This window comes from Lissotriton helveticus, chromosome 5_1 (assembly GCF_964261635.1).
Source record: "Lissotriton helveticus chromosome 5_1, aLisHel1.1, whole genome shotgun sequence".
In the NCBI taxonomy this organism is placed as follows: Eukaryota; Metazoa; Chordata; class Amphibia; order Caudata; family Salamandridae; genus Lissotriton; species Lissotriton helveticus.
In genome coordinates this window covers 1,275,630,643-1,275,656,966 of record NC_136065.1, presented here as the reverse complement: position 1 = coordinate 1,275,656,966, position 26,324 = coordinate 1,275,630,643, and the positions used below count along the sequence as shown (strand labels likewise).

Here is a 26,324-nt window from a genome sequence, read left to right as displayed (position 1 = left end):
GACAGGATCTACATAATGTCGCGGACCGTGTGTCGCAAGCGGAGATACTGATCTCTGGAACAGAAGATACTATCACTACCTTACAAAAACGTGTCACGACTCTTGAAACGCCCATTCATGGCCTTGCTACACGAGTGGAGGATACAGAGGAGAAAGCCCGGCGCAATAACTTATGTTTTGTGGGATGTCCGGAGGGATGTGAGGGCACCGACATTTGCAAATTCCTGGAACATTGGCTTAGATCCTGGATCCCTGATGGGAAGCTTTCCCCTAGCTTCATCCTAGTATTCTCCGATCGGACCCTCGTCTCTAGGCCACCGCCTGGTGCCCGTCTTAGGCCTGTAATTGCACAGATACTAAATTATCACAATCGAGACATCACCTTACGGCAGGCCCGGATACAGAAGTCCCTTACTTATGACTCTCACTCAATAATGATTTTTCTGGACTACACACAACTTGTTCAGCAGCAAAGTCAGTCTTTCACAGCTGCGAATTCACGCCTTTGAGAACTAAAGGTACCCAAAATGCTACGTTTTCCGGCCTGACTCAGAATCTACTATAAAAAAAACAGCACCTTTTTATTCAATACTCCGGAGGAGGTCTTCCAATGGGCAGATGAGCATCAATCTGTTAAACCTTATACACCAATGTATAAGGATGTTGCCAAGTTGACATACCAAACGGTGGTTAAGGCTTATCACCGGGACATCCGCCTGGAGAAAAAAGCTTATCTAGCCAGGAGAATTGATGCTGCTTCCAATTCCTGCAAGGAGATTTTCTCCATTGTGAGAGAATTCACCTCACCTTGGTCTAACACCTCGGACCAAAAACCATCTGGTACCTGGGCCACGGACCTTGCTGACTTCTTCACGAGCAAGATCCAACGCATCCAGGAGTCATTCCTGGTACCAGCGTCTGCGGGCCAGACTGAGCCCGACATCACCACACTGCCACAGGCCGGGCCAGGGGCGACGTTGAGTGTGTTTCCTCCAATCTCTGCTCCGGACTCCCTGGCTCTCATGGGCAATTTAAAATCAGGTTCTCCCCTTGACCCATGTCCTGCTAAATTTCTAGCGAAAGTCGCGGAGGTGATCAACCCGCTGGCTAATCCACTCTTAAATCTCTCGCTGAGGCTCGGTGTGGTCCCGCGAACCTGGAAGCAGGCGATGGTGATTCCCTTGCTCAAAAAACCTGGTCTAGACCCGAAGGCCCCTGTTAATTATAGGCCTATCTCTCTGCTGCCGGCCCTCACGAAGATTCTGGAAAAGCACATCCATGGCGTGCTCTCCAACTTTCTTGAATCTAATGAGATCCTGCATGCCACCCAATCGGGCTTTCGTCCCCATCTCAGTACTGAGACAGCGCTCCTGGAGGTCTCGGAAACCATTAAAGGGGTTCTGGACTCTGGGGGCAAAGTCATGCTGGTGATGTTAGACCTGTCGGCGGCGTTCGACACCGTTCCACATGATGGTCTTCTCGCTAGACTTTTCGAGATAGGCTTACGGGGGACGGTGTTTGACTGGTTTTCCTCTTTCCTAGCCGGCCGCCGGCAATCTATCTGGGCCCCGCCTGATTCCGCCGTGATGCCGCCTCTGGGAGTCGGGGTCCCTCAGGGCTCTATTTTGAGCCCGACCCTCTTTAACATCATTATGACCCCATTGGCGGCGTTGGTGGAGTCGCATGGTGCCCAGATCGTATCCTACGCGGACGACACCCAGCTCCTCTTCTCTTGTAAGAGAGGAGGCGACTTTGATGGGGAGAGTATTCGGGATTGCCTTGGGGCTGTTTTTCATTGGTTCCATCTAAACAGCCTTAAGTGCAATTCCGACAAGTCCGAAGTACTTTTCTTTGGGTGCGACACAGAGCCAGATTGGCAGACCTGGTGGCCACTGGATATGTTCCCTCCGTCCTGCTCCTCTCAGGTTGCTAAGAATCTGGGGGTGAAGATGGATAACAGGCTTACCTTGAAATCCCAGATCCTGGGGGTGTCGGGCATTTGCTTTGGCATCCTTAGGATGCTGCGGAGGTTCCTTCCTCTGTTATCCGTGGAACATAGGACGCTGACAGTCCAGGCTCTGATTGGGTCCAGGTTGGATTATTCCAACGTTCTTTACCTGGGCCTTCCAGAGTACTTGCTGCAGCGGCTTCAAGTGGTACAGAACGCCGCTGCCAGGGCAATCTTTGGCCTTAGTAGGCGCTCCAGGGCCTCGGGCTTGCTGGCAACTTTACATTGGCTTCCTATCCGCAAGAGGATCGCCTTTAAGGCGCTGACCTTGGCCTACAAAGCTCTTCACAAGGAGGGAGCCAAGTACCTCCAAAAGAGGCTGGTCTTTTATCATCCGACCAGGTCTCTGAGGTCGGAAGCCCTGTACCTTGCTGTTGTCCCCCGGGTAAAGAAAGCGCGCCTCGGAGGCCGCTCTTTTGGACTGTTGGCATCTCAGTTGTGGAACTCTTTACCACTGGCCCTGCGGGGAGCCACCAGTCTATTGGCTTTTAGGAAAGGCCTTAAAACTTGGCTGTTCACTCAGTAGCCGGTCTTCCGTGAATCTTTGGCCCACTCTTCTGTTATGTTTTTTTATCTGGTGTTATGTTAGTATGTTGCAGTTTTGTCTCTTTCTCCAATAAAGCGCCGGGACACTCTCTTTGAGTAGCCGCGCGCTATAGAAATAAACAATTAACATAACATAACATAACATAACACCACCACCCTGGGACTCCGATTCCTCCTCTGGGGATCCACGTCTGCACCAAGACCAAAACCAAAAGGATAAACAACAATATAGGTCGCGGTCCACCTGCAATCCCGCTACCGCAGCGACAAGATTGCTTCCTCCAACGGGCAGCTTATGTTATATCAGGAAATGAACAGGGAAGTCCGACTAATATCAATTTCTACCGGCATGAAGAATGGCTACATACTTGACTGTTGCAGATCCCTTGGACATTTATTAGGGATGGGATCGCTAGGATTCCTTTGGATTGTTTCAACCCTCTTTCTCAGTTGGGATCGGAGCTGCCTGCATTCCGATACAGATGCTTCATTGTTTTTTGAGGTATTGGGGTGGGTTAGGGTGGGACATACAGTTTTCAAAATGTTATATGTTATGGTTCTTGCAGTGCCCTTGCAGTGTGAACATTCTTAGTATTTGGTGTCCTATATTTTGCAATTCAGACTGTCACATAACATGACAACAAACTCTAATATAGTAAATCACATGGGGACAATTACGGTAGTCACCTGGAATGTCAGAGGTCTTTTAGACAAAATTAAACGAGGGGCTGTGCTCAGACACACAAAACGCCTGGGGGCAGAAGCTCTATTGTTACAGGAAACACATTTGATGGGATCTAAGGCGCCATGCTTGGCTCGCCACGGCTATAATCATGTCTTTCATTCCGGTTTCGCCAGAGTTTCGAAAGGGGTGGCTATCTCGATTCACTGCAGACTGTCTTACACACCTATACAAACATGGGCGGATACCTTTGGAAGATTTATATTTATACAAGGTGTGCTTAACCAAGAGCAGATAGTTCTGGGTAGTGTATACGCCCCCCACCACTTAGCCACATGATCTCTGAAAGAAGTATAGATCTATGGAGCTCAATGCCCGATGGCCTTGCACTGATAGAAGGCGACAGGAATTATGTTATGAATCCAAACCTAGACAGATGTTGACCTACAACCACACAACAGACAAACAGGGAATCCTGCTCAGGACCTGTGGTGAGTGAGTTAGGTTGGACGGACACGAGGGGAGTACTCCACCCAGATGCTGCGGGTTACACTTTCTTTTCGACCGTGCACAGGTTGTTTAACAGAATAGATTATATATTCATCACTAGAGAACACATGCATCGACTGACAGGAGCGGACATCCTCCCTAGAGGTTTATCAGACCATTCCCCATCCAACTACAACTCGAAATTGGTCCCCGACGATTCCCGATGCATTGGTACCCTGGCACGTATATAATCTGAGCTATAAATCTAAAACCCTGACAGAATACTTCCTTTTAAATGAGACAACAGCAAGCTATCCCACCATCTTATGGGAGGCCATGAAGCCTACCATTCGAGGCTTCGATTTTAGCCATAACACTGCTGCTAAACAGGAAAAACAGCTGACATTAGTACAAGTAGAAGCCCAGATCATACAAACCGAGTCGCAAGCGCTAGAGCGCACAAAAGATTGTGCCCGTCGACAATTAGGAGTATTACAATGGCAATACCAAAGCATCCAGTTAGATGAGGCTAAACGCATATGGCAAACCACACAAAGCAGTATATACCAGTGGGGGGAAAAGTAGGGGAAACTCCTACATGGGTTTTGCCAATATGCCCTAAAACCAGTCCATATACCCACGATTACTTCACCTACAGGGGACATGATCACTGACCCGTCATGCACTGTGTAAGTTTTTGCTGAGGATTACCAAACACTTTGCACTAAGTATGAAGTCTTAACTGAATCGCAAATAGAGGACTTCTTCAGGGATATCCCGGCCAAGGCACTGCCCATAGCTGCATGAGACGCGTTCAAGGAGCCCATCACAAGGGAGGAATTGGCCACAGCCATAGCAGACATGGCAGACATGGCATTGGGTCAATCTCCTGGACCTAATGGATTCCCCCACTAAATTCTCTGAAATTCACGCAATATTACTGGGCCCACAATACCTTGCGACCTTTAACAAAGCCCTGGAGAATAAATGTCTGCCCCTGGACTGGAAACACGCGGGAATTGTGGTCTTCCTAAAACCAGGACAACCACAAGAATTATGCTCCTCAAATCGCCAAATTTTGCTTTCAACATTGAAGATAAAATTCTCAACAAAGTACTAGCAAATTGGTTAAAACCCTATCGTTCAGATTTAATTCATCGGGTTCAGGCCGGTTTTTTACCTCAGAGCTATCCGTCACAATGTACGCCGGGAACATAATGCAATCGCGGCGGTCGACAGATTGGAGAGATCATCAGCTCTTCTCCTTGTAGACATGGACAAAGCATTTGACTCTGTCAGCTGGTCATATATGTCCATATTACTATGACTTATTAATATGGGCCCCCGATTCATTGCATTAGTGCGACTGTTGTACACGGAGCTCACCGCCTCCATTCGAGTGGTAGGGGCCTCATCGGCACAATTCTCAATATAATGGAGCACTCAACAAGGGGCCCTCTATCCCCCATACTATTCGCTCTTGCCATAGAGCCCCTAGCTACCTGGGTCAGAAAAGACGCACTTATAAGAGGCTTTGAGTGGACTCCTGAAATATCCCATCGTATTGCATTGTAGGTTGACAACATCCTGTTTTTTCTAACAGATCCTCATAGCTCAGGTCCTAGAATACTCCAAGTAATGCATATGTTCGGCGAGACGTCGGGCCTCTATATGAACGCCTCTAAATCATTACTACGGCCCATTAAAGGATCCATAGGAAGAGGTCGATGGGTAGCGGGTCTTACAGTGGTGACACACGACTTCACCTATATAGGCGTATATATCAGATAACTAGGCCTCGTCCTGGTATCACAATATAGAGGTAACAACAGAGAAGGTAAAGACTGAGGTGAAGAAGTGGTCGACACTCCTCCTATCCCTTTATGGTAGATCAGCCATTTTTAAGATGGTATCTCTGCCCCTTCTATTATATCAACTTCAATCATACACATATCCAATTCCATTATCATGGTTCCGTCAAATAAATGCGATCATAGCATATTTTCTTTGGGGAGGTAGCACCGCTAGGGTTGCTCTACACACCTGTATGCAATCCACATATTGTGGAGGCATTGTTGCTGTCGACATAGAATCTTATCATGCAGCAGCACACCTTCAAATACTAAATGAGTGGTGGTATGGTTCCAGAGAAGAACCAGCATTCAAAGTTGAACAATGGCTAATGGGAGACCCCTCTGCATAATCTCTTACATACAGTAGGACTGACCCCAAGACCTTCCTTCGGTGACAAAAGTTGTAGTAATGACATGGAGACAAGCTCTAAGTCGAATGGGTTGATGGAGCCGCCTCACACGAGAAACCCCACTGCAGCGAAATAGTCTCCTTCCACAAGTTGCAGACAATCAGGGATTCCTTAGTTGGGATCAGATAGGCATCTCTACCCTTGGGACATAATTAAGGGGTCAGCACTGAAATCGCTTGAAGACTTACTCAGGGAATTTTCCATGCCGCATTCTTAAATTTACAAATACCTACAGCTGTGGCGCACCCTTCTCCCCTACATTAAAGATCTGACAGATGTCCCAGAATTTAGCCCATTAGAGAGTAAACTTCTTATGGGAGATTTAGGGGAACACAAAGTATCCAAAATATACCAAACACTAGTGACCAATAGCCCCACAAATATTGACTCCCTGAGGGCTTCCTGAGATGCTGACGTAGGCCCGATTGACAAGGATGACTGGACGGAGGCCCTACAATCCCCACTTGAGGCGACAATTTCAACTAGATTACGATACCTTCAGTTTAAGTTCTTACACAGGGTGTATTTTACCAGACAGAGACTTTGGAAAGGAGGATTGTTTGTGTCACCCCATTGCCACCGGTGTCAATCGGAGGAGGGCACATTTATACATATGGTCTGGACATGTCCCATCCCAGACCATTTTTGGCGGGGTATCGGCATGTCTTGAGGAGGTATTAGCATGGGAACTACAGAGATCCCCCAAATTCACAATTCTGCACTGAACAGAGGGTATAGGCAGAAAATGGTACAAAAGACATCTTTTCTTCTTAGGCCTCACTTTGGCTAAACATGACATTGCTCAGCAATGGAAAGCAGATGGCTCTACCTGGGTATCTCTCTGGAAAGCAGCATGGATTACACAATGAACCTATAATTCCCAGTCTTTTTGAAAAGGGGCTGCCCCCAAAAACATACGAAGGTCTGAACCAGGTGGGCTGTCTTCAGGGGAATCCCCATAAAAATACATGAAGTCAGAGATGGCCCGTCTGATGGCGAGGCAACTAGAACAGTGTGAAGTCAGCAAAACTGATAATCTAACAGGACACTATAGCTTTGATGTAGATTACAAATATAAATGTGATTTAAACCGAAGCACTGTGTGTTATGGGTTAACGCCAGGGTTATGGTATAATGTTGCCTTATCCCTCTGATTTGACCGCATGCTCAGGTACTGAGAGTCATGTGAAATATTAGCTGGACACACTGGAAAAAAATGGAAACGCCAAAAGTAACTTGGTATTCCAATGGACATAAGCGTGCAATTACTCGGACATTTATATATATGATATAGTGGAGGAAGAACGCACTATGTAGACAGTCTCCTGTTATATAGAACAGGCATTCGGCTCAGTAATACATGCCTTGGTAGTGAAAATGACATTCTATGCCACGTACAATGTAATTAACTGTCCCTCACTACACATATGTATACTGTTATTCTGTAATTCTGGGAAAAACTGAAAATGCAAATAACGATATTTAAAAAAAATTGTATAATGTTTCTTTTGTTTAGACTCGAGGATTTACGAAAGGATGGGAGTTTGTCATTATATTGAACCTATGTCTGCTGACATTATTTGTCTCATGCCACTTAAACACTTCGAAACCTTTAAAAAAAAAATCAATCAAATTTGTTCCCAAAAATGTATATATTATTGCCTTTGGTGGTATCCGACTTTGAGCCTTTCCTTTTGTTACATTCACACAGACCAGCTTTTCAGCTGGTGTCTAAGGTGCCAACTCTAAAGTCAAGGTATTTCTTTTTACGTATTCTACCTCTGCTACTTTTTCCACTGTGCCCAGGTTCCGATCTGAAACTGTAATAAGATGTAATGAGCACTGAAGGTGCCCCTGCCGTGTTTTTTGAAGCACAACCAGGGACCCTATTAATTACGACAAATAGCCGGGGCGTCACTCCTTCCCATTTTCTCAGGGCAACAACCTCTGATGTCCTGAAATTGTGATGCAGTCATCCCCTCCAGTATGATTAGAAATAGTGTTTATTTATTTGGAAGAATGGTAATCTAATTAAAAGCAAAATATTTATATTTAAAAAAAATCAAACAAGGTATATACTTTCTACCTGAATTAGTCAGAGATGAAAGAATGGAGAATAAAGCAGTCTAAAATCTCCTCATTTCCGTCCTTGACTCCATTTCTCAGGTGTGCGCACAATCCCAGTAATGCAATGCCAGATAACTAGGCATATACAAGGCTATCTCTGGCGTTGTTACAGGCACTGGAGACAAATACCTGGTAAGAACGGTATTCTTTTAGAGTTTTGTAATATTCCCCATTTCGAGACCTTATACTACTTATTTCGATGTTTGTTTATTTCATCCCTCTTCATTTGGAACATTCTAACCTCAGTGTGAGGAATGTTCTAGTAGCACTATAGACCTTCTGCCTTGGACTCCACTGGTTGTTAAATGCTTTCTTCCTCGTTATAGGCACATACCTGGAGCTCAAATTGAAAGCCTTTACCAAACGGAATGGACTATAATAGTAGCCCAATTGAACAACTACATGTATTTAATACCAACTGTAGAGCAAAGTTAGACATTTAAGGGCCAGATGTAGGTGGCCAAATACCGAGCGGTAACGCAGAAATTCACCAAGTGTGTGTTTACAACTACCTCAGAGTGGTCTGTCCAGATGTGTATGGAAGCCACTATCAAAATTGTATTATTCTTTAGGGTTACTTTGTGTTTCTTTGTAGAGTTTATGTCTTTGTACAGAATGTGATTATATGTGAATTTTTGTAATTCATTGATTAGGTGTTATTGGCTATGAGGAGGCAATTCTGTATGATATATTGATGGTGAATTAAAAAACACAGGGAAGGTAAATTAAAAATACTTTCACCAAAATGTGTGTAGTATTCATTCCTTCATGCCAACTGTTGTTTACTCCTACATAAATCAATCAGTCAAAGGCACAACCTTACTGGGCAAGATAATGAAGCTGGTCACTCTCTGAGCTTTTTTTTTGCCGCTCAAACAACCTTTTCAGTGGAGTCTCGTGGAAAGCCTATCCAACGTTGGGGTGATCTTACCGGACACAGCCTGTAGGTTTGTCCCGCTGGATTCTGAGCTCAAAAAAACAGAGACTAAGTTTGAACGTAGAAATATTGACTGGGTGAAGGCACCAAAAGTATCCGAACGAGAGAACTACACTGGATGTAAAATTTGAACCTTCCCCACTCTGAACTTCTCACCAAAACCAACGGCTTCCATGGGACCTTTCGTAATGGCTACTGATCTTTGAGAGGACTTTCTGAGATAAAGTCTGCAACCTATCCTCGCTGGAGGATTTCAACTTCCATTTCATAGACCAACTGAGAAGGTAAAATCCTTGGCTGTGCCGAACTTGCTTGGCGTAGTCAACCCAAGCTCCATCGCAATAGGCTTGAAATCATGCCTAGGTCCCGGTCACTCACATGAGTACTTTTTATTGGCACTTTACTTTTTCTTACCCCTTTGTTGCTTAACTCTTGAGAAATACATATCTCCGGTTCACCTTTCAGGATACAATTCTCGGGGGGAGAACACCCCCCCCCCACCCCCTCCCCCGAGCACCCCTTAAGTTGTTCAGGCTCGCTCGCTGCGGTGCACTCGCACACACATTTTACTCTCACCACTTTCAAATGTCACCAGCCGCCACTGACCAGGAAACAGTCCAGATTTGACCATAACTTCTAAGGAGCTCTGCTTCAGGATCAACAAACTGGAACGCAATTCAGTTCCTCTTTTCAGAGATCAAAGTCAAGTCACTCAGGAACTATTTACCCTTTTAACGGCTATTGCTGGCCGTACCGAAAACTACAACTACGTATGGGTGCCATCTTGAACTTGGTATGGATTATATTTCTGACATTATTAAAATCCAACCGATCATGTTGTGGCGCAGAATCTGGGCTACGGATCAATGCCAGCTCACAAGAACAATTGTCCTGGACTGTATGAAACTTGAGAATACGAGAAAAATAAGATGGCTTACCTATGTTAAGACTTTCCTTACCGACATTGGATATGTGAGATTTTTTAATGATCCCTTATCGGTGACAGACATATCAAAAAAAGAACTAAAAACACTATGTCTGTCACATTTATCTCAAGTGCGCTTGTTGGGCGAAATAGGGAAGCCATCAGTCCAGCAATGCTTATTGATTCAGTCTGTTCCAACTATTCAACCATACCTTCAGTACAACCTAACTCAATACGAAAGATACCTCCTCACCCGTTTCAGGTTTAATTTATTCCACTATATGGTTTTATTCCCCAATCAAAATGATTGGTCCCATAACGTTTCTGTGTGTCCCTGTGACTCAAGGTCTTTACAGTCCACAATCCACGTCCTTTTTTTCTGTAAATTCTATGTACCAATACGTAGCCGGTGGATAACACCACTATTAAAGGTTCTAAAGATCCGCAAATGCCGCCCGGCCTACCTGGTCTTACAGCTATTGGAAAACAACTTGATGGCAAAAATCCACTGCACAGTTTCTTAAATTGTGTGTTAGGCACCGAACGAACCTCTGAATAGTTACTGTATAGCCTTTCTGAAACAATATGCACCAATAATGTTTTTATAATACCTTTTGATATTAGAAAGAATGTGAATTTTAAAATAATTTTTATTGTGTTTTTATGTACTTTTATGGCTTTCAAAAATAATGGAAACCGAATAAAGATGATTTGACTTTGACTAGTCACTGTTCCTATGTTTTAGTTTACTTAGTCCCAGGTCCTTCAAAAAAAGAGGGTTTGTTGCTCCCACTCAAAAGTTGGGTGTCTGCCTGTAGGTTAGCACGTATTATGAGTTTATTTAATAGTTGTTTCCCCAGTGGTTCATGGGATATGCAGTTTGTTATATCTTGGCTGCTGTGTTAATAAAGGTAAGAAAATAATGCATAATATTAATCTCTGTCTTTAATAAAATGAGGACTTTCCTATACTAAAGCTATTAAAATCTACATTATAATTATTATTACAGGTATTCACCTTGTCAAGCATTGATAACACAAGATACTAGGGTCAGGGAAGCAGCCTGTAGTACAAAAGCTGGAGACACACTCGAGACAGTATTGTGTGCATTACACTGCATGAGACTGAAACACCTAAACAGAACATTACAGACAACCCTGGTGCAACATAACTCATATTTTAACAGCACCACAACCAGTGTGCAATCCATAAGCACTGCTTACAACAAAGAAATGCTTGTTAGGCCGAACTTCACGGCCAGCCAAATGTCCGGTTATGTGATGTTATGGAATGACAAGATAATCAGTACAGAAAATAAACCTTACAAAGTACAATACATTGTATGGGCACAATTTAGTGGTGCGCAACCTACTTTTAACATAGTTGCCATTTATGTGTACGTACCCCTGTTGGGCATCTATGGTAACTAGGTAGTCATTCCCGTTAACCCCATGTTTACTACAGTCATTGATAGCTTTTTATCTTTTTGAAGTTTTCGTCTTTTTAGTGGGCTTATTTTGAACACCGACTTATAATTCATCTGTCAACCCTGGGCCTTCCCCAGGTCGAACGTTTGCTCCGCTGTTTGCTTGCTCTAAGTCTTTAATTTGGCGATTAGCAATGCATTACAAAAAAACCCTAAACAGAATAAAACAAAAATGTATTACTAAAGGTGTGCGCAATCCGACATCTTTTACAGTACCTCGTTTACGTTTCTGATAAAAAAACAAATGTGTTTACCCGCCTTTGCACAGACTAATGGTGAGTGAGTGGAGGTCAAAGTTAGAAGAGCACTGGAACACAAAAGAATACACACCACAGTTAACACGCCGCGCAGCTTACCTCACTATGCCCGTCTGCTGCTTCTTGCTTCTGCAGTAGGGCACGATGTGAGTGAAGGAGTAGCCGCTGTCCACAATGATACAGCATAATTCAGATGGATTATCACGAAAATATCTGTGTGCACTCAGGGCCCCACCTGCAGAAATATTCACAATCAAACACATTGCTTAAAGGATTATACATAGGTTTACCATCAACATATGAACAGCTACTAAAGCCTGCTACAGCTAGGAGGTATGCAGCCCAACAGAATAGAACATCTGGGCAAGTGGAGCACAACTAGAGTCCTCCTGTAAACTCCAAGCAAGGAGAGGGCTGGGTCTGTGCCGCACCAGGCTGGGGAGTGTTATCCCTCAAACACCACAATCAGCCAGCTCCCACAAACTCTAGTTCTTTTTTTTTCGTTTTTATTGAAGGTTACGGTGCAATAAAAGAACATAGTAATTAATTTAGCACAAACACAGGATTAAAACAGTTGAGACAGGAATACAGTTGCATAGAGATAACACTAAAATATAAATACGTAAAAGCACAATTCATGATGTGGGGATAAAATACATTTTGGATACAAATAAATATGTCATACAGTGCAGATCCAGGTTCAGATTTTTTCATCCCTCCACTTCGTAACAGGTGCCCAAAAACGTCTGCCCATCTCCTGTTTTTTAACGCCTTTAAATTCGTATAAACAAGACTCTATATTGTGTATACCTAAAAATCTCGAGAGCCACATCTGGTAAGAGGGGGCTGTAGCATCCTTCCAACCGGCAGAGATCAGGATTCTTAGCACAGCCACCGACATAAAAACCAAGGCTGCCTCATCGTCCGTCAGGGCCAATTTGGAGTCTGTACCCATTGACGTCAATGTTGGGGATAGATCGATCCTGTGACCTAGCAGCCCCTCCCAAAATTCCATAATCGCATCCGTAACTGGGCCCAGCCGGTCGCAGGTAGCAAACATATGTACTACGTCTGCTTGACCCGTATTACATCTAGAGCAGCGATCGTCATTCCTAACACCCCATGCGAATAATTTAGCCGGCGTATGGTACAAATTAAAAACAGTTTTAAAGTGCTGAGCCCGCAAATTAGAGGCCAGAAAGAGCTTTTTATTTAAACATAGAGCGAGATCCAAATCGACATCCGGGTTTCCCAATTTGATTGCCCAGTCACTTTCTACCTTCCCTACATCGTCCTGAATCCTCGAGACCAGAAGATTATAAACCACATTAATCTTCCTACAACCTCTAGCCAGGGTCTCAACCACAGGGAAATCAACCAGAGGCTTCAGTTTAGGTCTGAGGGCCATTAGAGTACGGGAAAATTGACCATAAATAAGCCACTGATTAGCAGGGAGACCATACCTCCTTTGCATATCCTCAAACCCTATTATCTTATCCCCTTCCATTAGATCTCCGATGGTCTTAACCCCCAATCCCTTCCAAACCTGTAAGTTCCTATCCGCTCTTAACTGAGGAAAAAGACTTGAGTTTTCCAAGTGGAGATAGGGATTAATTTTAGTGGTATTAAACATTTTTAGAATAGCTTTTCATACCTGCCAAGCCCCATACAAAGTCTTAAATAGGGCCTTCATATAAAACCTGAATTCCACTTCAGTCAGCAACAAACCGGTTGCTTTGCCCCCCACTAGCATCTTAAAAATTGGGGGGGGGGGGGACCCTGAGTGTCCGGGTTTGCGATTTCTCCCACAGGACCAGGATCAGAATGGAAAAAGATAGACATTTGAATCATGAGGCAAGACCAATGATACAATCTAAGGTTTGGGAGTGCCATCCCACCCCTTTCCCTCGGTAATGACATAAGACTCTTAGAGCGTCTAACCTTACCATACTGCCATATAAACCTAATAAAGACAGATTCAAGATGTTTCATAGTTTTTTCCTCTATAAATAGGGGTATGGCTCTAAACAAGTACAACACTCTGGGAAACATTACCATCTTCAGAGCGTTGACCCTCCCTACCAGAGAAAGATGCAACACATCCAACCTTTTTAATTCAGCCTCTATAAACTTAATTAGGGGGGGGGTAGTTCTCTTCCACTATTCTACCCACTGCAGCATTGATCTTTACCCCTAAATAAACAGCAGAGTCCACAAATCTTGAATCACATTTCGGGATATTTTTTGTACAAATTATCTGAGTTTTGGATTCATTAAGGAGGTACCCAGAACCTTGACCAAAAACCTTCGCCATCTGTACCAAAGCCGGAAATGCTTGCTAGGGATTCGTCGTAATAACGGCCAAATCATCTCCATATGCTAATTTCTTTTTGACATGACCGTTAAAAATCACTGGGGAAATACTGGGGCAGTCTAATATTCTCTAAATAAGGGGGTCAATATAGAAAGAAAAAAGGATGGGGGAACAAGGACAGCCCTGGCGTGTCCCTCTCCGTATCTTAAACTCGTCCGATTTTTCACCCATAACTGTAATTCTTGCGACTGGGTCCATATACATAGCCTTAATAGCTCTGATGACTTTCTTTCCAAAACCCCTCCCCGCCAGTGTACCCCAGAGAAAGCTCCAACCAACTCGATCGAAAGCTTTCTCTGAGTCGAGCAGGATCATGGACGGCCACCCCCCCAACCCCCCCACCCGCCCCCGTGGCTTCCTGGGCGTCGAACAAAGTTATAGCTCTGCATATATGATCTATGGTACAAAAGGGGGTGGTGATGGACGGAGCATCTGAACCAATCAAACACTCGCACCCAGTCAAAAGATCTGGGTTTAATCCATCACCGTTCTTTAGCCCACTCTGCCACCCCAGTTCAGACATGGCTATATGCAAATCAGTCTGACCCTGTGCCTCATGGGAACAGTCCAGCCCGAACTGCCAAGCCATGCCTTCCCTGGACCGGAAACAAGCTTCCGAGGACCGGTTTCTGGCATTACAGCCGTCTTCAGCCCGGCTTGCTTGAATCCAGTGGCAAAGTGAGCAAGGGACTCACGTCTGAGCATACCCTGCCACACTTATGGCGGCCAAATGCGGTACAAAAGGGGGTGGTGATGGACGGTCCTGGGAAGCTTGATTCCGGTCCAGGGAAGACATGGCTTGGCAGTTCGGGCTGGACTGTTCCCATGAGGCACAGGGTCAGACTGATTTGCATATGGCCATGTCTGAACTGGGGTGGCAGAGTGAGCTAAAGAACGGTGATGGATTAAACCCAGATCAGTTGACTGGGGGTGAGTGTTTGTATTGTCAACGCTCCGTCCATCACCACCTTTGGTTTTTCTTTGTTTGCCCTAAGTTGGCAGGGTATGCTCAGACGTGAGTCCCTTGCTCACTTTGCCACTGGAGTCAAGCAAGCCCGGCTGAAGACGGCTGTAATGCCAGAAACCGGTCCTGGGAAGCTTGATTCCAGTCCAGGGAAGACATGGCTTGGCAGTTCGGGTTGGACTGTTCCCATGAGGCACAGGGTCAGACGGATTTGCATATGGCCATGTCTGAACTGGGGTGGCAGAGTGAGCTAAAGAATGGTGATGGATTAAACCCAGATCAGTTGACTGGGGGTGAGTGTTTGTATTGTCAACGCTCCGTCCATCACCACCTTTGGTTTTTCTATATGATCTATGGTGCAACGCCCAGGAACAAACCCATGCTGCCACGGGGAGACAAGACCACCAATGATCCTGCCCAACCTCTTTGCCCAGATCTTTGAATATGGATGTATGACGTTACAGCGCATACTTTTACATCGCATGCCTTTACAACGCGGTATTTACAACAAATACCATTACAACTCATAGTGCTTTGGGGCGCTGGATAGTGAATAGTTTAATTTACTATTCCAACTCCAGTCCAAGTGGACACTAGGGAAGGTGTTGGACAGTAAATTTAACTTATTCCCTATCCTAGAGCGCCCCCCAGCGTAATGCGTTGTAATGGTTTGCGTTGTAAAAGTTGCGTCGTAAAGGCACTGCGTGGTAAAAGTTGCGTTGTAAAGGATGTTTCCCTTGAATATAGTTTAGTATCTGCATTAATTAGGGATATTGGCCAGTACGACCCTGGTTTCTCCGCTGGTTTCCCCTTCTTATGAAAAATTACAATGTTGGTTTCTTTCCACGAGTCTGGAACCACCCCTGAGTACAAAATCCATTAAATAAATCAACCAACAGAGGAACAATCTCCCGTTCCTTCCATAGCTTTGTATACCTCCAGGGGGATCCCGTCAGGGCCAGAGGCTTTCCCAGACGCTAGCTCCCGCAATGCAGATAGGACCTCGGTGTACGAAATATCTTTATCTAGGTCCGCTCTTGTTGCATCATCCAATCTAGGGCCCCTATCAAAGCACCCCTCCACTTGGTTGCTGTCCGAATCCCCCTCTTCATACAATTTTTGATAGAAGTTTTTAAACACCATCAGAACATCCTTAACATCCGTAAATATATTCCCGTCCTCCTCTATTAGGGTGATCACATTCTTAGATTTTTCCTGTCTTAGCCGAAGGGCAAGAACTCTACCAGCTTGCTCCCCTGTTTCATACCTCTTAGCCCTTGAAGTTTGAAAGTCCCCGATCGCCTTCTGTGTAACCTCTTTCTGCAATGCCGCTTTAACCGCCAGCAGAACGCTCTAGCTATCCTCACCATGCCCACCTGCGGCTATATCCCTTATATGTTGTTCCTCCGCAATGACAAGCTTACCCATTAATTTCTCAACCTCCCCCCTATCCTCTTTTCTAAGCCTAGCGGAGCAGCTGATCGTCTCTCCCCTTAAAGTGGCTTTAAAAGCCTCCCACACTCCGTTCCGGGACGTGCTATACCTATTTGCCGCTAAAAATTCTCCTGCCCAGTTATTTATATGATCTACAAACCTGCTATCAGCCAGCAATCTTCTTTCAAAGGTCCAGCTAGCTTTTGACCTAACCAGCCTTCCTAGATCGTATTTTAACACCAGAGGGTTGTGGTCTGAAATTACCCTTGGGAGTTTAAAGATCTCAACTTTTTCAATTTTTGACGCAGAAATAAAAAAGTTATCTAATTTTGAGTACTTTTGAGCCGGATTTGAGAAATACGTATAGCCCGCATTCAGGGGCTCCTTAACACGCCATACATCATGCAGCCCATGCGAGCTGAACAACGCCTGGACTGCCTTAAAGACTCTGGGATTCCTCCCCTGGTATGATATTCCGTTACCCTATTCGAATGATATATTTAAATCACCAGAAAATACTATGGGGGTAGGCCAATTGGCTAGCTCAACTTCTAGAAAATCAAAGATTTCAGGGTCATCATCATTAGAATCATATACACCACAAATAGTGAAGCCGAGCTCCATTTCGGCTATCATCCACTTCCATTGCTGTTGGTTTTCACTCTCCTAGCCTTCCCTAAAGCGGTTCTTCCTAAGATAGCGACCCCCCTAATATTTGAAGATTGTGTCGGACAAGCCAGCAACTCAAAACCATTAATGAGAAGCAGATATCCCTTTGACCATGGGAGATGGGTCTCCTGAAGGCAGAGAAGATCTATCCTGTTATGCTTCACCACATATGCTAACCTCTGCCTTTTCCTCCAGTCATTCAAACCCCCTACATTCATTGTGCAGATACTAATGTTCGCCATCCAATTGAGTGAGACAGCCAATGACAGAAACCTGTTCAAATATCTTTATCCTTGTTAACACTTTTTGTCCGTGACCAATAAAGCACCATTCCCTTCTTTTTTCAGTTTTCACCCCCAACCCAACCCCCCTCCCTCTCCCACCCCAGAAACCCCACACTCACTACCTCCCTCACCCCAAACCCCCTTCAACCCCCCACCCTCCCTACTCTGTGAGGCGCTCAGACCTAGTCTGTGCGTGTGATGGAGCACGGTGCGTGAGGTGAGGACAAGCTTAAATCAAACCACCCAACAACCTACAAAATCTTGGAGCCCAACAAATCCCAAATCACCCAAACAGCCAAACAATATAGTCCGAAATCAGCCCATAGTCATTAGCCCAGTCCAGCAACATTCATCCTAGCTTCCTATGGAATCCAGATATTCCTTCGCTTTAATCTTTAATCTCAGAAGAGAAGAAGAATGTCTTCCCGTCATTGATAATTTTCAACTGCGCCGGATTTATTAGATGTACCTGCAGTTTTTTGTCCTGAAAGGGTTTAATCAAACATCTTAACCGCCAGCATCTCTCCACTGTCGCGGGGCAGAAATCCGGCCGCACGAAAAATGAATACCCATCAGAATCCCTTTTAGCATTAGGTCTTGCTAAGTTCGAGATAGATTGTCGCAGAATGAAATTTCCTAGAAAAATCAAAAATCGCCCTAGGTTTGTCCCCTTCCTTCTCATGCCTGCTAACTTTAAAGGGGGTGCGGTGAGCTCTCTGCAGCTCTGAGGCCCAGTTCCAGCTGGCGAGCTCGGGGAATGCCTTTTCAAAAAGCTTAATAGTAAATGCCCTAATGTCGGTCCCCTCTGCTCCCTCTGGAATTCCCAGGACCCTCAGATTTTTCCGGCGGAGCCTGTTCTCCAACTCCTCTAGCTTCCATTGTATATCAACTACCTGGGAGCATTGTGCATCCACCTTGGCTATTGCCTCCCCCACCTCCGCCTCGGTAGAGACAATTCTGTCCTCAAGGTTTGAGACTCTGTCCCCGGTGTTCACGCAGGCCTTGGATAACTTCCTAACGACGCTCCTCATTTTACGCATCGCTGCCTGCGATTTACGTTTCTCCTGTCGCGTCTCCTCCCTATGAGAAAAGATTTCCTGGTGAATTGTTTCCAATAAAGTCATTTGTGCCATTTCTATATCCGGGCTACCAGTGAGGGCGTCGGGACGGACTGATCCTACTGCAATTCACATTGAGGGTTACATTGAGGGTCACCCTGACCTTTTACCCCAGCGACTGATGCTTTCAATGCAGTAGCCGGCTTCTCCAACTCCAATTCGCTTTCTGAGTCCCCAAAGGAGCTACAGTCTCCCTCCTCCTCATCGTCAGACCACTCCACACCATCGGAGGCTGAAAAGAAGGCTTCGCTCTGAGCCCCTTCCCCAGCACCACCGGCCTCACCACCCTGTTCCAAAGGAGCTAGCTGCTCACTTCCACCAAAATCACTCTCTCCTTGAGCCTGTAATTGTATCTGAGGATCGATAAATGACCCATCGACCTCCCGCAAAGGTGCTGCAGAGTCTCCAGAAACAATTCCCTCAGTTGGCAGCTCCACCTTGCCCTGCACAGCACCCTCCATCAAGGGGGTCCCGGATGCTGGGGGTATGGCTCCATCACCATCAGTATCGACCTGGGGTAAATGCTGGGGTAATTGCTGTGTCTTAGTCTCAGTTACACTTTCTTCTAACAAACTCTAGTTCTTATGGAAAAGAAGGAAGCTCTCATGAGTGCCCCAACACCCACTCCCCCATGACTGCCAATTTCACAGGAGTACAGATGCAGGCACCATCCGTGGATTGCTGGGGGTAACTTGTCTTCAGCCGAAATGCTGCTGTATCATAAAACGTATTTGACGTAATCTCCTCACCCTCAATTTCTTATTCTTTGTCGTCCTTATATTTGTGTTCCACCCTCCCACTCTGCACTTAGGAGCCCCACTGGGAACATGTGCATAACAAACAACCAGCGTATTGAGTCACAGCATCTGCTGCTTGTGCAATGTAATGTCTGTGTACATTGCACCACATGCTGTAGTGCAGACTTTTTATTGTATTCTTTTGAACCAATTCAATCTGGAAACTGTGTTGAGCACAAGCAGCTACAAACTGAATTAACGAAAAGGCATAGAAAAGCATGTTTTTACAATAACAAGCAATGGTAAAGCCAATAGGGCTCGTCCTTGGATGTGTAAGCTACTGGTTTTGCCAATCTGTGTCTCCATTTTGTTGAACATATTCGGAAATGGACGCCGAAGTGGGACAAACCAGGTGGACACATGGGCAGGCATTTTGGAATGGATTGTTTAATAATGAAAAGCCATTACAAGGTGATCTCTTATGTGGGTGTATGCATGGAGGAAAACCGATGGCAATTTTGGTGTTTTTTATTTCTCTTCAAACATGGCTGACTGCCTTTTTAGAAAAGTAGAATAAAAAAATGTATTGCACATAGGAAGGCAAAAATGAACAAAAAAGCATTACGGCAGAAATCTGCATGTGAAAAAGAAATTAAAAACGCAGGGTGGGGAGTGGAGGATGACGAGCAACATTTAGGAAGCAAACAGCCCCGGCAGCAATGTGCACCTGCTAGGCCCCTGCAAAAAAAAACATTAAGCTTGGGGAGGGAAGCAACAAACAGAAAATTGAGCAATCGAGCAGCAATGGGCAGCTGTCGGAGCGTCAAAAAAATAAAAGCAACGATGTTAAAAAAACATGGAGGTGTGGGTAGCACTGGACGGGAAGCGAGCAATGCAGATGGTCCGGGAAGGGGATTCAGGCCTCAATAATACTTTTAACAAGCATTGGCATAGCCAATAGGTCTCACCTTTGGGACCTTATAAGTATTTAGTTATGCAGCACAATATCCTTGGTGCAACAACAAATTGTTGCATAGGTAAACACTTATAAGGTCCCATAGGCGAGACCTATTGGCTATGCCATTGCTTGTTTTGTGTTGCGTTGAGAGGTGCCTTAACTTGAGGACGCATTATTTTGAAATTGAGGTTTAACACGGTCTTCTATTGAGCAAAAGTGGCCCTTTTGATTGAGCTGAATATTGAAGTGTTGAAAATTCCAGGCTAGTAGCCCCCGCCCACAGATGCAAATCTTGCTAACAGCTAAGAGGGGGCGAACGCATGCAAGTCCTCTCTCAGCACCCCAATTAGAGAGGTCTTTTCGTCCCACAACTGGATTATAGGAGTCATTTTTCTAATTTGCATAAGGGCAGTTGTTAAACAAAAAATGATGGTCCCCAAGCAGAATGTGGAAAGGGACCAGAGTCTCCAATAGCTCACAAATATTCACAGGCTTTGCACTGAACGTGGGCCACATTTAGGGTTGGGGCATCTCTTCTGCCAAAGAAGCAGGTGTTACGCCCCTGCAATAGATAATAAATATTACACATATCTAACGGGTTAGGGTGACAGAACAAAGGTGGAGGATGAGAGGGAGGGGGCAGATGACAGAGGAGATGGGCAGGGTTGTATGCTTGTGAGGACTGTCCAGGTTGGGGGGGGGGGGCGGGGGGAGTCGGGTCCTGCATGCTTGACTACATTCAAATCAGACCCCACAATCTAACTCCAGATGTATGTAGCAAGCTGGGTGGAGGGGGTTAAGTAACAGTATGAACTCTTTTGCCATTGTGTAGCTGGTAGGTCAGAGGCCCCTGAGGGATCACCTGAAAGACATGTCTTGAGGGCAGGTTAAACCAAGGGCCCCTATCGCAGAAAGAGATTCCTGTTCTCCAGAGAGGACATTCACCTTTAATTCCACCAGCCACACTTGCGTTCCCAGTCCCCACAGCACACCGCAAGGTCTGCCAAGCGCCTTAATGGAAAACACTTACTATTTGAACAAAAGCCATTATATTTCACGCTCCTTAAAAATAAGTCACACACACACACACACACACACACACACTGCCTGGCGATAACCTCGAACGCCACTGAAACACGTTTAACGACGACCCCTTCCGGTTCCCAAAACAGCTCAGACATTTTTTTACATTGGACCCATAAAAGCAAAACTACAAAAAACAGAGATTTAAAAAGTCACGCTAAAGTTTAACAAGGAAAGCAATCTTTTAACTTTGTCGTTTTCATTGCAGTGCAACAAATTGTCACCTTCAAGACAGGCAGATGTTTGCAAGGATTAAACCAGTGTTCACTTCACAGCAGGACTTCCTGGCCCTTGGACTAATCGGCTTGAAAGAGACAGCTGGTTCCCATAAAGCACACTTAAAATAAATGCTGCATGTTTAATTAGCAGACCTTCCACGCTGCACTCGGCAACAGAGAGAGAGGGGCTGCAATCTTCTGATCAGAAGAAACAAGCCCTTTTGCTTTTACAAATTATTAAGCTAAGATGTAAAAACGTCCATGTAGAAACCAACTTCCGGTGGCTAAAACGGTCTCCAGATGCTAACAAGATACGAGTGGATTTTTTCAGCTCCGCGTGGCATGTTGGTTCTGCAAGCAGTAGTAAAGCAGAGAGTCGTTAGGAAAGTAACAGAATGCACAATTTAGGAAATGCCCTTCGCCAGCTCTGGCAATTGGCATCCACTACAGGTGAAGAAGGGGACGTGCTGAACCCTTTAACACATTTTCTTTCGACTTTAACAATTTTATTAAGAATTTTAGATAATATCAGATCCCAGGATTGTTAAAATATATCAGAGATTCTATAACATCCCGCCTTATCCAAACTAACCTTTAAATACCACAAACAAGAGCCCGAATGGCCATCCGGGAAACAATAATCTGTGCCAAATATCATACTCTCAGACTTGACTTCATTAGAAATAAAAACAAGTTAAACAAGCCGCGGCAAGGTTGAAAGGAAACCCATGGAAGTGGCACGAGAGGCCAACGGGTGGAGGCAGAGATGGGAGGAGGCTCAGGAGTGCTGACTGCAGAGTGCGGCCCGCGCAAGAAGTGGCAGTGACAAAGAGCACACAAAATTGTGACGGCAAAAACAACAAATTAAACAAGCAGGTAAATGTGCGCGCGCGCGAGCGAAAGTGACAGAGAAGCGGAGCGAGGCGCGCGTTTGTGTGCGTAATAGCAAGCTGGTGGCTTTGGTAGCACTTGAAAAGCCCACTTACTACATGTCTCACCAGACCAGCACATGCGCTGGCTCTAGCGAGACCTAAAAAGCACAGACATGAGCTGGAAGCAATGGACGGCAAGAAAGCAGCCCTGCAGAAGTGTGCAGCTGTCAGGCCATCACACAGCAAAATATCTGGTGAGGATGCTATTATAAGCATGGGAAAAAGGGAGGGAAGTGATACATTCCCATGGAGTGCTGAAACTGAAATAAAAAAGGCAGTCCCATCATGTCAACACAGCAGTGAAAAAATAGGACCCAAGCAATCAGAAGCTAAGTTTAAAAAAAAATAAACCAGGGTCAGGACAAACACAAATAGGGAGTGGGAATTGGTGATACACCAGAAAGCCACCTAATTATGACCCAAAGCCCACTCTGTATATTGTACAGTAGACAAAAAAAGTTTACAACACCTATAAGTGACACTTAATAAAACGCAGAGAGACGCTTGCAAAATGTATATTCCTATTGTGTCGATTAAAAAAACACTACATACAAATAGCAGGAAGAATAAACAAATGTAGAGTGGGGTAGAGGCAAATAATGGAACACAGACAGAAAAGATCACTAGGCAATGTAAAGAGGTGGAAGAGTGAGGCTAGAGGAAATGGGAAGTAAGGCAAGGCCAGAGTAAAATAAAGGTGGGAGGAATGGTCCTAGAACAGGGCGCAGCACTACGGGAAGACCATATGGGATAGGGGGCAAATCGAGAACTGGAGCAGAATAAAGAGTGAAGCAAGGGCGTGAGATGGGGAATGTAGGCAGGATGGCAGTGTAAGGAAAGGGATAGTAATGGAGAAAAAATGCAGTAGAGCAAAAGATGGAGCACATGAGCAGGATGATCGAGTGGGGCACTAGAATGGAGACAGCTGGGGAATGAAAGCCGAGTGGCAGAGTGCAGCAAAGAAGGATGGGGAACGTAAACAAAATGGCAAAATGAAGCAATGTACAGCATAAAGAGGATGGCATAGCGAGACAACGGAAAGTAACGAAAAAAGGAATCAATATTGTCAGGTTAGTGACTGGAACAGACAAGAGCATAATAAATAGTGATGGTAAAGTCCAAAAGGAGATGGAGTTGGGGAATTTTCACAGCACATTTGACTGAAGAAAAGGATAGAGAAGGGTAATTAAAGCAGGATGGTCGGATAATGCAGATGTACAGACATGAGCATTAGGGAAATGATGGTCAAGTGGGGAGGAAAGAGTGATGGGAAATGCAAGACATATAGCAAGGTGAGGCAAAGGAAAGAGATTGGTAAAATAAAATTGGTGTGCTTCACATGAACCTCATTAATACTTCTCTGAACACCACACTGAAATTCACAGAAATATTTTCCCTGACACTATTCACATACCTCTCTGCTACAAAAAGGCACCAAACTGCTTTCTTTTACCTTTCACAGATTGCATCTTTGAGCATAATTAAAGGCAACTGGCATCTACTACTTCGTGAATTCACCCTATGAGCCAATGCGCATTTCCACCACCACTGCTTTGCAACCCACCAAATAACTCCATTCTTTAAAGGAGCACCTCTAAACGTTTTGACGTCTGCAGACCCCCACTGAATCATTACTGGAATTTGAGGACCCCCATCGAGTTATGACTAGAAGTCAAAGCAATTTCTAGGGTTTGAACATCAAAACACCACACAAAAATAAAGAAATACATTTAGTTCAAATACACAGAGGAAATATTTTATTTAATTCCCAAACATTGACAAATCTAAACTTTAATTATAATGGAAAGGCTGGAGCTTTTATAAGTTGGTTCTAGGAGTCTAAAAGATTAAACAATATGCTAGACTCTAGCATATCACTTTGTCTTTTTTGCTCCTACTGCAATGTTCTCTTTTAGTTGTGGCTGCAATCAAGTCCACCCATCGTCCATACTATATTCTGTTTGTCGTGCTTTCTCCACTCTCAAGAATCAAGCGAAGGATACCATCATTATATTTAGCCTCTAATTTCTTCACATTTACAGAACGTTTTACAAATTTTAAATTTACATTTGCTTCTATATTTATATACACTTTATTAATCTGCTGAAATGATTACATTTTCTAAGCCACCGCAGGGCCTCTCACTAGCTGTGAAGGACCTCACAAGTTAAAAAAAAAACAATGCCTTAGACTTAGAGTAAGATCAAAGTGTATTTCATCAACAAACACCTGTGAAAACACACTCTAAACGCCATAAAAGAACTTACAAAATAATATGTCAAATTACTAAGTATTTTATTGATATTCCTAGCTCAAATGAACAAACATCCCATTACAAGGAAACGCTGCACTAAACACATATTGGATCAGATACCACAATATATTCTCTTCAACCACCACCTCTTCAACAAAATAAACACACTGTCAAACAGAACTTCTCATCAACAAAGAATCCAGTTGTATGAAAAACAAGGACACATTAAACCACACTCTTTAAGCACTCGCAAATGTTTCATGGCTGAATCAACAAGAGATGATCACTAATTGCAATATGCTTCAAACAGACCCCACCTTGAAGTAGAGAAATGAGGTCATTCTTATATTTGCAACTTGATAAATTGAGGTTGCTGGGCAGGTAAGTAAAATTAGTACATTCAGGATGTGGACTTTTATAAAATATCTGCTTGCTCGAGGTACGGATGCTTCATAAATGTACTTGTCCTGTTAAAAAAATATATATAACTCGTGTCCCTTTTGGCGTAATGCACTGAGGTAACAAATTATGGCACCATTCTCATTATATCAGAACTCTGATAATAGCCTTCCTGATTATATAACGATTTGGAGTTTGTCACCTTTACATACATCTACTCACAGGGGCTGGAAGCAGTGGCGTCACTAGGGGGGTGCGGGGGGTGCGGACCGCACCGGGTGTCACCCCATCTGGGGGGTGACACCAATTTACACTGACGAGTTCTGCGTCCTGCTTTAGTGCAAGAAGCGCGCCACCACCGCACCCCGGCCCGCCGTAGCTACGGGCACCATCCGCCATCTGCATTCTGCACGTGCATGGAATGGATGGGTCACAGAAGTCAAATAGTCAAGGGTTTGGGTTTGCATTGTTGTTCTGTGATGAAAGTCGAAACGAAACCGAAGTCAAACCAAACCCAGTTATGCATATACCAGGCAGGCAGGCAGGCAATGGCATCGTTAACTTGCAGTTTGGTTTCACTGACACTTGCCAGGCAGTTTGGGTCCCAGGGCCAGAGGGAGTAAGACAGCAAGAGAGGGAGACAGAGGGAGCTAGAGGGAGTAAGATAGAGAGAGGGAGCTAGAGGGACTAAGACAGAGAGAGGGAGCTAGAGGGAGTAAGACAGAGAGAGAGGGAGCTAGCGGGAGTAAGACAGTGAGAGAAGGAGTAAGACAGCGATGGAAGGAGCTAGACAGAGAGCGGGAGCTAGAGGGAGTAAGATTGAGAGAGGGAGCTAGAGCGAGCAAGACAGAGAGAGAGGGAGCTAGAGGGAGCAAGACAGAGAGAGGGTGCTAGAGGGACAAAGACAGAGAGAGAGGGAGCTAAAGAGAGTAAGACAGAGAGAGAGGGAGCAAGACGGAGCAAGACAGAGAGAGGGAGCTAGAGGGAGTAAGACAGAGAGAGAGGGAGCTAGGGAGTAAGACAGAGAGAGGGAGCTAGGGAGTAAGACAGAGAGGGAGACAGAGGGAGCGAGAGGGAGTAAGACAGGAAGAGAGGGAGCTAGAGGGAGTAAGACAGAGAGAGAGGGAGCTAGAGGGAGTAAGTCAGAGAGAGAGGGAGCTAGAGGGATTAAGATAGAGAG

General features: G+C 44.8%; 1 protein-coding gene across 1 annotated transcript in view; it reads right to left on the bottom strand.

Moving 5' to 3' along the window:
* ACTR6 (actin related protein 6) overlaps window positions 1-26,324 on the bottom strand; it is a 294,492-nt gene that overhangs the window by 148,478 nt on the left and 119,690 nt on the right. Inside the window, exon 5 of the mRNA XM_078641225.1 lies at window positions 11,820-11,955. Within this exon, the coding sequence (XP_078497351.1) occupies window positions 11,820-11,955 (136 nt within the window). The remainder of the gene's footprint in view (window positions 1-11,819; window positions 11,956-26,324) is intronic.